The following is a 15,489-nucleotide window of genomic DNA, read 5'->3' as shown; positions in this document are numbered from 1 at the left end:
TTGTGTTGTAACTACAATTTACGACATGTTTTATGTCATTTTTTAAATCTATTTTAAAATACTGCTGTCTTATTAGAGCTCACTTGTCTGTTTTGTGCTTTTCAACATCTTAAATTTTAGCTGTTTACTTTGTGCTTTGCAATTTTTAGTATTTTTCAGTCAATTTTCACTTCGGTTTTTTAAAAACGATTTTCATGTAATTTAATGACAAATTATGTAGCTTTTTCTATACATACATATAGTTATGTGTGTATGTATGTTAATTTTAATTAAGCTTAATTACACTCGAAAACCTTTACACATACATATGTAATAACAAATGAATAACAAATTTGAGGCATTTACGAGTATGAGTTGGGTTTGCCTTAATTGTAATTGAGTTTTAAATTTTTCTTTAGTATTTGTCTCTGGTTTTATGTTTCATATTTATATTCGTTTCCTGTTTTTATTTTAATTTTTAATTATTTGTTTTGTTGTTTTTTTTTCTTTTTGTTTTTCATACATTAAACCAGTGTTATTAAATTTAGTGGATTTAGTGTTTGTTTTTGTTGCCTTAAGCATGGAAGTGTACTGGTGAAGCGCACACAACCGTTAAACCGTACACACCTGCTTGCACTTTGTAAAGCTTTAAAGGTGGACTTATCTAATGCGTGTGCGTGGACCTGTGTGTACAGTTTAGAAGTTCTGTTTAGTGCATATAGTACATAGCTGGGTGGCTTGTTGGCCGTCTACATTTACATTATTATTATTATTAATATCTATTGTTTGCATTATTAATCTAAACAATTATTTTTTAAGACATTTCAATTTTTTAGTTTGTATTTTTCATTTAAAATATTTTTTTTTTTAATCTTTCGCTCATTTTAGGGTTGTATTTCACTTAAACTTTTTTTTCAACGTTGTATTAAGGGGTTATATACCGCAAATGGTTTCGGATATAGAAGCGTAGTTGTAAGAATTTTAAACGGGTTTTCTCAAAACACTGTTTTCAGAGTCGGTGAGAATTTTTTTACGGATTTCATGTTTATACAGACATATATTATTTTTTATTTCGTCTCAGACGTTTCCTGCTATGTGTTACAAACTTCTTGGCAAACGAATATAGCCATTTTGACAAAAAATCAAAAAGTCCTTCGATTAATATTCGTATTCAGATAATAAAAAAAAGAATATTTCTAAATATTTTTGAATATTTTTTAATAAAAAAATATTTCTAAATATTTTTGAATATTTTTTTTTACTCAGGATTGAGTTAATTGGCGTGTTCTTGGAGACCGACAACCGGAGCAAGCAAATTCATTTTTTTCAAAATGAATCATCGATGATTAAAGTACAACAAATTCTGTAAACGCACGAAATCTATAAATTATTTATTTAGTAAAAAAATTCCTAAAACGAATCACAAAAATCGCATTCTTTCGGACTTGCAAGTGGTTATAACCCCTTAAATCTTTGCATTTGCACTTTTCCATGTTTTGGCGCCTTTCGCTTAAACCTTTCATTGTTCGTTTATATTATTTTTTTTAGTTTTTTTTTATGTTCAATAAAACTATTTTGATTTATAACTGTGTTTAGCATGCCATCTTTTTAGTATTATTCGTTATTATTATTAATTATTACTTGTAATCATTAAGTTCCTGTTTGAATTTGAATTTCTCTTTTGGCTCTTAATATTATTCACACTCATACATATATATATATATATATAAATACTACATACAATGTTTATTTTTGATGCGTTTTTTTTATTTTTGTTTTTTTTTCAGCTCAATAACTTTTCAAATTCCAAGCTTTGCCCGCATATACACACAAATAGATGTATGTATATACAAGTGTGTGTGCATTACTCTTTACAACTGTTGCTGGCATTGTTAACTTATTGCTGTGGGTCCTTGCAAAACGAGCAAGATTTCGCTTCATCAATAGCAGCGCCCCTCACTGCCTTCTGTTCGTTGCGCTTTGCTGTTTGCCACCTGATATTTCCTAAACACTTTTTATGTGGGATTCAAACATCACACCGTTATTAGCATTCGTGCTCATTTCCTACTGAAATCTATTGCTTCCGCGAGCCTTGGAGTTATTGGCTAGAAGTCAGCAAGGCAGTAAGACAGACAGGCAGCATCACTCATTCGCTTTGAAGCATTAATTCGTGGTGGCTCATCTTCAGGCAGCGCGTCTTGTGTGGTGATGGCGGTCGCCCAGTTCCTACATGTATGTATGTATATTGGTGGTGTCAATGTTGTTGGCATGTGGTGGCGTGCGGTGGTATTTGTTGCGGTGTGTGGTCTCTTACAGCACCGTCTCCATTTCCGCAATTTCCGTTTTGTAAGACCTTAATGAATACAATTTATTATTAGATTTTAAGAAAAATGGAAAACATGTAAAGGCAAAACGCTAACGGCTTAGCCACATATTGATTATTAAGGTTGGGCGCGTGTCGTGTTGTTGTTGGTGGTAGTGCTGGTGTTGTTGATTAAACATAACTGGGTTGTGTCATCGCCTATGCATTGAGTGACTGATGTGCTTACTGACTGGGTGACTGACTGACTGACTCACATGGCTGCTGTGTCTGTGTGAGTTTATTTGTTTGTATTTGCATGTTTTCAAAGTCTCTAACTGGCTGGCTGGATGCCTCAACTTAAATCATATATGTATGTATGTACCAATACATATGTACGTGTGTCTCTGTTGAAGGATTAGTAAGCCTGTGTGTACCCTCATCTCCGCCATTGTTCATGTGTATCTCTCTTTGTTCGCTCAGGCCAATTTGCCTATTCGTGAAAATCGTTGTGGAAATGTTTTGATTGATGGCCTATTTGGCTGGCCATGTGTGTGTATGTTGTCAGTGGTGGTAATGAAACTGATGGATTTGCGGCTTTTTTGCATTTGCAGTATTTTTTTTTTTTTTTGAGGGAAACGCGCATATTTTTTCGTAATATTTTGCATAAATGATACTACAAGTGTAGCTATGTATTATTACGGTGGTATGGGTGCATCCACAATGTGTATTGCAAACCAATTGGCTTGTGTTTATATTTTTTGCGTAAAGTTGTTTCAAATTACGTAGTGCAAACACGGGTAGACAGATTAAATGATTCAAAATGTGTTTTCCTTGAAAATTAACTATTAACTTTTTCGTATAGTATAGAATGATGTGTGTGTCATGAACGTATACAGTTGTGTTTATTGAAATAGCAGCGGAGTAGAAATGAAAATATGTAGATTTTTTTTGCATATTCCCTTTCGTTAGGTAATCGCTAGCTGCACTGCTGTTTCAATGAACGCATATATACCTATACATATGTATGTATGTATCAGATATTATACTCCTAAGTATATGAAATAGCCATTGTGTATAAATGAAAAAGTATGAAAAGTTATTATATTTCTACATGTACCATACACATAAAATATAATTTTAAATTCTTTTGTTTTAAAATTTAATTTAAAGCAGTTAATTGAAATTTCATGCTGAGCAATCTGATTTTGCACATATATATATGTATATATATACAAACATTTTATGCATAAATATTATGTTAAAATAAATACAAAAAAATATAACATTTAAACTAAACATAATTTTCATTTACTTTTTTCCAAATGCATAAATAACCACTTGTAACTTGCAACAATCAAATCCAAGGAAATACCTTAAGGGGATAGATGGCTTTCAAAAAATCGAATTTTTTATTGTCTTATTGTCGAGCAATAGTTTCGAAGATACAGCCTTTATAGATAAGTGCACCGTTTTTAAACGCGTTTTTCTCGAAACTGTGTTTTTGAAGTCGTTTGGCAAGATTTCTCGAGCACTACTACCGATCTTCATGACATTTTCACAAGTCTTAGAGATGCAATTCTTAAAGACATGCACGAAGAACTTTTTTTCAATTAAAACTGTTTAAACAAAAAATGTCGCGAAATTTTCACAGGAATTTTAATTTTTTCTAAAAATGTCTGCCAGAAATCCAATTTTCAGTTTTTTTCATTTTTAGATCGTCCTGTAAGGGGTCACCAAAAATGGTCTCGCAATGGCCGAGTTTAAAATACTATTTTCCAAAAATTTTAGATCTCGATAATAGTTCTTATAATAATTGAGCTGTGTAAATTTAGTTTTTGAAGCTTTAGTGGTTTAAAGGACATTTACATTAAGCTTATTAAGGGGCTACTGCGATCACCTGTGCCAAATGACAGTTTAATTCTTCATTTAGTGCTTAGTTATGGCATTTTATAGGTTTTTTGTTGCGTTTTGTGGGAGGGACAGTGATTCGATTACGCCCATCTACGAACTTGTAATTTTGTTGTACTAAGTTTCATCAATATATCTCAATTTTTACTCAAGTTACAGATTGCGCAGGCGGACAGACAGACAGTCATCCGGATTTCAACAAGTCAGGTCATCATGATCATTTATGTATATACATAGGGCAATATATATCTCGATTAGTTTTAGGTGATACAACCATTAGGTGAACAAAACTACTCTGTAGTAACATGTTGCAAGAGATTTTGAAGATAAAAACAAGATTTTGAAATTTACGAACAAAGTCTTGCTATTTTTTGCTCATAGTAGTAAAACGTTCAAAAGAGGGTATACAAATAAAAATAGAAATACAAAATTAAATAATAAGGGTTTTCGCTTGCTCGCCTAATACAACGACACAACAACAAACACACGCAGAAAAATATTTGCAAGGGCTGTAAAATATGCCAGACCAAAACCCATGTATATTTGCAAAAATGTAATGGCAACTCTGTGCTAGCTGTCATTTTTTTACTTAAATATATTACATATTTTGACGTTAACTTGTCGAGGAAGGTGAATTTTAAGTAGATTTTATAATTTCTATTTTAATCATAAAGATTTGTTACAGTTTTTTTGTTAAGAATGAATGCAATTCACAGTAGTCATGCACAATAGTTTTTTGACTTGTAGAATCAAACTGTTTGATTTGCATGATCAAACGTTACAACTTTAGATTCGTACCATTGGTGGGGGGAAAACAAAGACCTTATTCAAGCTGAGAAAGCATGTTGTGTAGAGTTGATTGAGGTTTGCTTCAAAAATTAATTGCTTGGGTTATCTAGCTTCCTTTTACTTATTTACTCCAAAAAATATTAATTTATTCACTTTTTAGGAAACTATTTCTTTAAAAAGTTTCATTATTTCGACAAGTTATTCTTTTACCAGAACCTTACTTATGCAAATTTTCAAGGTAAAACAAATTAAATTTATCTTATGTTAAATTCTATAAAAGATGCATGTTTAAAAATGTATACCTATATTTTGACCCTTTTGTAGAACCGCAGGTAAAATGGTCAATACCAAGCATCATGGAAGAACAATGAAAGCAATTAAGTTGTGCCTTTGTTAATCAAACTACCTGGCTACCGAGCTCTTTAAAAATTTTAACAAAAATCAAGGCTTTTTAGTATAAAAAGGAAACAACTTTCCGAAGTTAGCATAGTCAGGTTCAGTCATTCAACAACATAACATCTCATCGAGAGCTACTCCGTTCTTTTTACGCAATTTCTCTGATACTTTAGTTATTCTAAACATGGGTGGAATACAATCAAGGAGGCGCGATTCATATATGCAAACAGCACCAGATGCATATGGTAAAACATATATTGAAGAACCTCTAAGAAGTAACGCATTTAAAGACAAGCCGGTTGACGCTGATTCACCAGCCAAGAAGAAAATTGTTTTAAGTGCCCGTTCAGTTAAGCCACGGCAGAAACGTCAAAAACGCGATTCTACTCTTTCAATATGGAATCCACGTACTATTTTAACACTAAAGGAGGAGAATGCCGCTTCGCAAGATATGACAAATGCAGCGATCGATCAGCATACACCTAGAATATTCCCATCCTTCACTGAGTTGAGAGATAGTATGCCCCGTAAGAATACAATAAAGCTTCAAGATGCTAGTGAAAATTTCGAAATGAAAGTTCAGAACATTTTAATTCGGCCAACGCGTGAATGCAAGGAGAGTACAAAGGAGACATGTTTGGATTCCTTAGGTCCTACACTGATATTAGACGATATTGATTATAATGGAAGGAACAAAACCGGATATGAGCAGGCAGACGATCATTCAGCTTCATCCACAAAGTCGTCCTATCCCATGCCCAAAGAGTATTATTACTTGTGAAGTTATGCTATTATTTTCGTAGATTTCAATAAAAGAAATTAATATAAATTATTTAAAAAAACATTGTGTATGACAATTAGATATAGAAGAGGATGTTTGGTACTTCAGTATTTATATTTTTAAGGAAGAAAGGTAGATTTTGTGGAGCAGAAGCTTCGTGCAGCTCAATGTGTAGGAGAGAGAAGGATATATAGCATATCTGAGATTCTTTTTAAACTTTTTCAAAATGAAAGTAGAAATATATAAGTTGTATAACACTGGATGGTAACAAATAGTTTATGGAGCTCACTCGGAGCATCCTCATAAGCCAAGAAACTATATACAATATATTGTATGTATATACAATTCTACAGGAGTAGAATTAACAAAGCAAGTTTTCAATAATTTATGAAATAAAAACATTACGCCTCTAAAACAGCACCCCTTACAAGTATATGCACCGATTTACATAACATTTTAATATAATAATATTACATGCACTTCCACTTAATGCCTTCATTTTCCTTAACTTATGTCTTGCTCAAAGGACTTCTGCAAACACACATGTGAGCTGTTAAATATCCTTTCACTCGATTTTAACTACTTGTATTGTCTAAACAGGGATTTGCTTATCGTTCATTGCACTGCGCATAAACGGCCTAACTAAATACCCAAATCAATAATAATCGATGGCTCAGTAAAACGGAAATCCCTCAGCAAGCCTCTACGTATCTTCGCAAATAACTTATTCATTGTTGTGCTATTAAATTAATGCTAAACATAAGGTATAACAGCAATACTTATTTAGATCAATTGAGGTAATACATTCCCATATAGTGTGCATATATGAAGGCGTGTGCGGTCAATGTTTTTAGGAACTTATATAAGGACACGTTATTATTAAGTTAACAGTAAAAGTCAAAATAAATTAACTCAAAGCAAAAATGAAAAATATGTTTTTTTTTTTTTATTTCAATTTTGAATGTATGTGTTGAAAACATAATTATTTCTGCATCAGGATCAGCTTGAAAGCAGTAAAATGTTTATGATATGTTACTCTTCAGAGTTTTGGGGATACTTCTTGGGATATTTTAAAATGGAGGTCGACTAAAAGTAAAAGAATTGTTATTACCTAAGTTGAATGAGAGACTCTCTTCATAGGTTTACGAGTTTCAAAAAATCAAAATTTTTTTGGTGTCTTATTAAATTATACAACACCTCTAAAATGTTGTCCTAAATTTTCAAGTTGATCCGAGTGATAGTTTCGGAAATACAGCCCTAAGAACTTGTGCGCTTGAGGCTAGCTAGGCTAAGGGCGTCGTCTTTAAACGCGTTTTTCTCGAAAAAAAAACAATTAGGTATAAATGATAATATTTAACAAAATTCGCATAATTCTGCACCCGACCAGTTACATGATTATTGTACATTATAACAAAAAGTGCTGGTAATATACAACGCAAAAAACTAACAAGTGACTGCTCAGTTGCCTGGGTTCATAAGGATGAATTTAAGGTTGGAGAGCGGTGACTATGTAGCTAGTCGCTATACAAAATAAGAATGTAAATAGGGGATAAAAAGGATAATATCATTTCAAATACTTTTTGGTTAGATTGTGGCTGCTTTAACAAACTCATTAAATTTTAGAGAAATTTTTATTGCATAAAAAGTTTGGTCCTGATTGAGTTATTTCATTATCAGAGCAATATTTATTTGAAAGTTATGCTGAAATCATTATTTGAAAAATCAACATATTATTAATACTTCAGTAAATAAATAAATAAGGAATACTATTATTAATAAATCAATTCGTTATTAATAAAATAATGAATTATAACTAATGTTACATGAATTTTCTACAACAACTGCTTGGTTCAATTTTGTTATTGAAATTTAAAGCTTTTTCATATAATATTTGCTCAATGGTATTTGCCTATAAGCCCTTAGCTTTAATGTTGCGGTTTCACGCGAACCACAATTACAGTCACACTTTGCCCACATGCTTTTTGCACATTTATGGTCAAAACATATGCACAAATGCAAGTGTGCGTCGACCAAATATCAACACATCATTAAATATGTAGGCGTAAAAAATATAAAGGCAGAAATCAGTATTAATTTATGGACAAAATAAATAAAATATGCGGCTTTACGATGAAAGCAATTGCATTATTGGGGGCAATGATTATGAAAGCAATTAAAAATTGTGTATGTGCTCATACATCATGTTTGAGTGTGTCTCACATACATACTTATGTGTGGACTGATAATACTAAACTAAATAAAATTACATTTAATATAATTTTTAGTTTTCCGAATGGAAATTGCGAACTTACAAGTTCTTGTCAAACAGTCCGAAAAGAAATATTTTAAAGATTCATTAATACAAACTTTTAAACAACAATTTGTATGTGCAACTGACCGTTTCTTAATGTAAACAAGTGTGTGTGCATAAGGCTAATTATATGTGGGTGAAAGTATGCAGCAAGCAAATCATTGCAACCACAAAACTTCATTACATCAATCATTGTCGGTTGCACACTTCATTAATTTCCATTTAAGAATTTGGGCAAATTTACATCATACTGGTATGCAATCATATAGTACTATGTATACACAATTGTATTTGCATACCTACTCATATGCCTTAGAAAAGTGTATATTTCGATATTATGTCTTTAATATTTCTCTTTTTATGCTAAATTTTTTCCCAGCCTAAAAGTTGTATAAAGATTCTAAGAATTGTAGATCAGAAACACACTGTAAATTAACTGAGTCTTTTTGTCAAAGAAAGTTTTTCTTAAGGAGTTATATGGGTTTGCGGGTTTACGGGTTGGAGGATGGAGTCATGTGTAGAAGTTCACGCAAGTGAGGAAAGTTTTCTGATCGCCATTCACTTGGGAGTGGCCAKAAACGATTCTTTTACATATGACTCAAGCAGCTCACGACTTCCGGTCCTTGACCAAGTATCCTCTGGGTAGCCTAAGAACATCCGTTTGAAGGTGAGCTAAAGTGAGAAGGCGAAACATTCCCTGCATAGGGTTGTGCGCTGGGTTTGGGACCCGCCACGTAAAAAAAACCACCCCAATGACAACGCAACAACAGCCTCGGATGAGAGATTTTTGGTYCTTTGCGCGTTGGCCACGGCGAATATCGCATTCGATGGAATGATGAGCTGTACGAGATATACGACGACATTGACATAGTTCAGCGAATTAAAAGACAGCGGCTAGGCTGGCTCGGTCATGTTGTCCGGATGGACGAAAACGCTCCAGCTCTGAARGTATTCGACGCAGTACCCGCCGGGGGAAGCAGAGGAAGARGAAGACCTCCACTCCGTTGGAAGGACCAAGTGGAGAAGGACCTGGCTTCACTTGGAATATCTAATTGGCGCCACGTAGCGAAAAGAAGAAACGACTGKCGCGCTGTTGTTAACTCGGCTATAATCGCGTAAGCGGTGTCTACGCCAATCAAGAAGAGGGTTTACAAAAACCATTTTTTTAATGTCTACAGTATCTCTAGAATATTGTCCTAAATTTCCAAGTTGATCCGAGTAATAATTTTGGAGATACAGCCTTGAGAACTTGTGCGCTCGAGGTTAGCTAGGCTAAGTGCGTCGTCTTTAAACGCGTTCTTTTCGAAACTGTGTTGAAGTCGGTTGGCAGCTTCGCGAACTATTAAGCCCATCCTCATGAAATTTTTCAGTTCTTTGAGATACAATTCTTAAAGACTTGGAAAAATAATTATTTTCCGATTACAACTAACTGAAACAAAATTTCGCGAAATTTTCACTGAACTTTTCATTTTTTTGTAAAAATGTCTGCCAAAATTTCTTTTTTCACTTTTTTTCAAAAATTTCAGAATTTTATTATTAAATATGAATGCTTGTAACAATTAACAATTTTTGTATACATTTTTGTTTGTAAAAATGGTGTTTATTTCCCGAGGAAACCCATGTAATCCCTTGAAACTCTTTCAAACAATTTTTCTTGAGATACCAAGGTAAATATGTCGAGTGTCTTAACCTCAAAGGCAAATTTCTCACAGCCTTACATTGAGATGTGTGCAAGAAGAGAAATGTCCTAAAATTGATACGTTAACTTTTTTAAATATTTTCCTTTTAGAACTTCACACGAGACCACCAAGAACTCTTCCTAACTAAGTTTGTCAATCGCAATTTAAAGAAAATAATCAGATGAAGTTTTGAGATGTTGGGCCAACTAGTGTAAATTAAATGACTCTTCTTTACAAATGAAGGCTTTTTCAATAACCTAATGTGGAGATTCTTAGACTTTATAAGTTTTTAGTTGTTTGATCAAAATTCTCTTCCGATGAGTGGGCTCTGAATTGAAGTCAATTGAGAGGTTCTACTAGTTTTAAGTACTGCAAATGGGCGACCTTATTACTACCAGGACATCATCTCAAAAATACTTGTATTTTCCGTATTTTTAGTATTACTTTTGCTTACATACAACTATCCCGACACCCGCTAATAATGACCAAGCAGGTATAAAGAAAAATTTAGCCTACTTTAATCACTTCGTGGAAAATTAGTTAATTGCATTAAGTAGAGGTTATTCTTTTTGGAAAAGTGTCAGAAACTATTACAATCTTAACGTCTACTAAACTCTACAGGTATAAAAGGTTCAGTGATCCTGAGAAATGTTTCAGTCAACTTCCGCAATTTCGTAAAGCCGCATCGCACTAAGCACTAACCTCAGAAAATATCTTCGAAAACATGGGCATTCAACAGTCCAAAAAATGTGCTTTCTTAACAAAAGCTCCTGATATTGGTATCGAGGAATTTAGTGCCATAACTCCGGATTTGATAGCCACAGATCCTTTCTTTGATGGCGACGCTGTAGCACCTCTGCTAAGTGATCGTGCGAAGAGGAAAGCAGGTCGTAAACGGTGACATTTACTACGATTGAGGAAAAACGCAGATCAAGAAGGAAGAGACCTTCACATACAAAGGAGCCAACTGTATATCCTTGGGATCAGGCATACGATTTTTGTCAACAAAAACAATCAAATGAATCTACAGAGCCATGGATGCAAATAAAGACTGAAGTGAAGTAAAATATAAGCAAATATATGGAAATGAAGTTTGTCTAATTAAGACTAGGATTACTGAAAAGTTTTGCAAAAGTTTGAGCGAAACTTATTTTTCACGAAGGAATTACAAATATTTTAGACATTAATGGTATATATCGTATAACATTTTAAATGTAATTAATTTAAATTTAAGTAATTTAAAATTAAGTAATAAAGCTGCATATTTAAATCCTATAGTGGACTTAGTTTGTATTATAGGGAAGAGAAGTGCAATTCAGCAATATGTATAGCCACGATTTTATTTTTGAATTAATAAACGGAAATCTAGAGATTTTTGAATACTTAAATTCTCGTAATTAATTTAATATATGGAACGCAGATATTATAATCTATACCAAATACTAAAGGTACCTCAAAAAATAAGAAAAATATATTTTCGAGATATTTCAGATATTTGTCTGGAGCTGGATAAGGATAGAAATACGAAAAACGTTAACTTCGGTGGCACGGAAGCTAGAATACCCATACAAGCATTTATTTCCGATCGATCAGTTTATATGTCAGGTATATGCTATAAAGATCTGATCTGATCTGATTTCTTCGGAGAACGCACTAYTGCCTTAGATAATAATCTGTGCCAAATTTCGTAAAGATCTTGCCAAATAAAAAATTGTTCCTTACAGGTACTTAATTCTTTTTGTTCAGTTTGTATTTTAGCTCTTATGCTAAAGTAGTCCGATATCTAACAAACTGCAATTTCTTGGGAGTAAAAGGATGTATGCAAAATTTCAGATGGATATCKGAAAAACTGTGTGATTAGTTCGCGTATATACAGACAGACAGACGGACGAGGCTAAACCCACTTAGATTGTTATACTTATATATAATATATGGTATTATAAAGGTTATCCGATGCTTGCTTTGGGCGTTACAAACGTCGTAGCAACTAATATAACCTGTTCAGGGTATATCATGTATAAGATAAGGATTTGATTAAAAGCACTCTACAAATAATTCCAGTAAAACCCAAACTGTAAGATAATTTTGGAGATAGCGTTAAAATGACTATATCTACAAGGATTTTGACTATGACGTACCATTAAGAAAACATTTATGGGATATTGAACGAGCGGAACTGGCAGATAAGACACATGATCAAGAATCTGTTGTCAGAATAATTACTGAAGATGTCACCTCGGTTCGCATATATTTTCAGCCTCGAAACACCCTTGGATGGATTCATGTATAGAAGTTCATGCAAGTAAGGAAAGTTTTCTCATCGCCATTCACTTGGGAGTGGCCAGAAGTGATTGTTTTACAAATGTCCCCTCTACAGGGTTGTGCGCTGGGTTTGGGACCCGCGACTTAAAAAACGCCCCAATGAAAACTAAACTAACAAACACTTTTTTTAGGAATTTATTTTTAAAAGATCAATAGTAATAATGATAAAGTTCAAAATTACCTGAAACAATTAAACTAATGTAATCCAGAGGTTCGATAATTATATATACATACATGTGTATGTATAAAATTTCAGTCTCAAAATATAGAAATTCAGATAAGATTACATTAAAATCGCTAAATACTTATTTCTATAAAAAATTGCTATAAACCAGACTTGGTACAAAATGTTCTCAAAAATAACTAGTTCTCAAACCGCGTATTTCTTAGAATTCTTAGACTACAAATATACATATGCACATATACTATACACTTACAAAAGAAAAACATTGGAATTTTTGTGTTGCCTTCATTTTACTTTTGTTTCACAACTGTTCACACTTTTAGTGCAAAAACATTTTCACTGATGGCACGACATTTTTGGCAATTTACAACCTTACATATGTATGTACAGTACGAACAACTTTGAGTAAATATATATGTTTTTATACAAGTATGTATACATATGCTCGGAATATAAAAGCGAAGTAAACGCACGAATTTTTGTAGGCGCCCACCCAACCAAACATACATATATACTATGTATACATACAAATATAGCACACACATACAAATTAAAGCACTTACATAACATACATGTATATATGTACATACATATATACATATTTTCTAACATTTATACAATGAAGGAGGTGAGTGTAAACCTAAATATTTTTGTATGTTTGTAATTTGCAACAGAAACTGAGAAATATTCATCAGTTGTTGTTATTTGTAAGGCAACATTTATGAAGTAATTTTGAAATTTCTTTTCAAATCAGAAGACAATTAGTTGTAATTTCCTTTACAACCAACAATGAACAGGAGCACAAAGAAGACACATAAGCACACGAATCTGTATAAACATATGTACATATGTATATCTGGGCATACATATACAAACGCAATTGCTTCTCTTGTTTTAGCCACAATATCGCGTTTGTAAACGGAAGAATGTCCGAAGTACTCATACATATACAAATACACGTAAGGGCTCATTAGAGACGAGAATTACCATTCATGCAGTTAGTACACGTATGGACATACTATGTATGTATATGTGTGTTTATTGGAGAGCGCATAGAATACTCTCCCATGCATTTGTATATGTGCGTACGTGTGTGCCGGCTTGGTAAACTTTTGTGTACATTTACAATAGTCTGTTGTTGACAAATTTTCACACAACACACACTCTTACATATTTCTATGGGTATAAGCGCATTGTATTCATTTTATAAAAGAAATTCTGCGGCTTTGGAAACATTTTATTTATTTTTRTTTTTATTTACTATAAAAGCGGCCCCCATTTTTTCTTTTGTTTTTCTTCGAAAAATGTGCTAAGAATACATACATAGATATTACTTATGTATGTATGTAATATGTTATATGAAACCCTATTCACTTATTAAATTTGTCAATATTTCTTCTATTTTATAGTGATGCTTTTTCGTTACGTAATACTTATTTATATAGTCCCTAAATCTTTGTGTTATCTAATTAGTGAATATTCACACATATAAGTATATACCTATATACATACATTCATATATGAAAACAGATGTAGTAAAATAAATCAATTATTTTTCCATTAAATTGAAGGTTTTACTTAACCTAGAACCCCTCGTCAAACGTCAATCTTGACTTTGCCGTTGTTTTCGCCGGCTCACAGCTATTCGATTCTTGACATTGTCGCAAGGAGCTAACTTTTCAAAAAGCACTAACACTTCGTAAATTATTTGATTTCGATGCAATTCAGCAGCGATTGGACTATAGAAATTCAGTCCATAAGTTTTTTTGTGTGAACTTGTGTGACACCCAAACATCGAACTTTTTTTGTATCCAGCCTTATTTATATAGTTTCAAACGGTATTTTGTGGCTAGCTTCTGGGCTATCTGGTGGTCGGACTCGACGATTTAAATTTCTCAAAGAATCTTCTTCGTTATTGGCGTAGCCACCGCTTACGTGGCTATAGCCGGGAAAAAGATACAACAGTCTCAACAATACCGAGTCAAACAATCAAATAACTGTTTGAGAAGTTTTTACAAGTATATTTATATATTGACACCACATAGTGTATCCTCCTTTCCTAAGGGATCCCAAGATAACACCATTTTATATGAAAATAAAAGTTCTTAATATAGGCTTTTGTAAAGGCACAAGTTGATGCGACTTCAGTTGTTTGAAATGTACCTTTTTGGGACCCAGAGTGGCAATGCGTCATATTTTGAGGCGATAAAATGTTTAATTTATATGGATACGACGGTTTTGAGTGTTATTATAGGGATATTCGTCGTGAAAAAGAAACCTAGTTTGCTTGAAACTTTCAGGAGCATCGCTTATGATATTGAAATGGATTTAAAAGGATTTGTTGAAGAGATTCAGGAGCTGTCATTTCATCCAGAAAAAATAACGGATTCATCATTGAAGCTTGTGATCTCAGCGAAATTTGGTTTTAACAAGACGGCGACACTTCCCATACATCCTATCAATCAATGGATTCATGAGCAGATAATTTCACGTTTTGGGATAGTCGATTGGCCACCAAGATCATATGATATCACACCGTTTGACTCTACGCGGACAATCCCGCTCGATTCTAGCGAGTTCTTTACCAGTCAAAATGCTCTAATGATTAATCGAAAAATGGACTCAACGGAGAAACCATCTGAGCCGTACCCGCGGCCAACATTTGAAAGAGATATTCTTCAAAAAATAAATGCCAAAGAGTGTTCTTTCGAATGATAAGAAATTCCTTATTAAATTTGAAGTTTGTCTTTAAAAAGTACCTCGAAATGGATTACCCTTTATTTCCCCTTATTACCAAAAATACAATCACAACATTATGTATTCGGTTAGAGAAACATA

The 15,489-nt window shown here is 33.1% G+C and overlaps 1 protein-coding gene across 2 annotated transcripts in view; it reads right to left on the bottom strand.

The window, feature by feature from the left end:
- Window positions 1-1,801: 1,801 nt before the first annotated feature.
- The window catches only part of LOC108965919 (glutamate receptor ionotropic, NMDA 2B), a 127,651-nt gene continuing 113,963 nt past the window's right edge, over window positions 1,802-15,489 (bottom strand). For both annotated transcript variants that reach the window (XM_018928601.1, XM_018928602.1), the window contains exon 10: window positions 1,802-2,332. In XM_018928601.1, the coding sequence (XP_018784146.1) occupies window positions 2,290-2,332 (43 nt within the window). In that variant the 3' untranslated portion in view covers window positions 1,802-2,289. The remainder of the gene's footprint in view (window positions 2,333-15,489) is intronic.

The sequence above is a fragment of the Bactrocera latifrons genome, unplaced genomic scaffold, assembly GCF_001853355.1.
Source record: "Bactrocera latifrons isolate USDA-ARS-PBARC rearing strain unplaced genomic scaffold, ASM185335v1 scaffold_15, whole genome shotgun sequence".
In the NCBI taxonomy this organism is placed as follows: domain Eukaryota; kingdom Metazoa; phylum Arthropoda; class Insecta; order Diptera; family Tephritidae; genus Bactrocera; species Bactrocera latifrons.
This window is presented reverse-complemented; position numbering and strand designations above follow the sequence as displayed.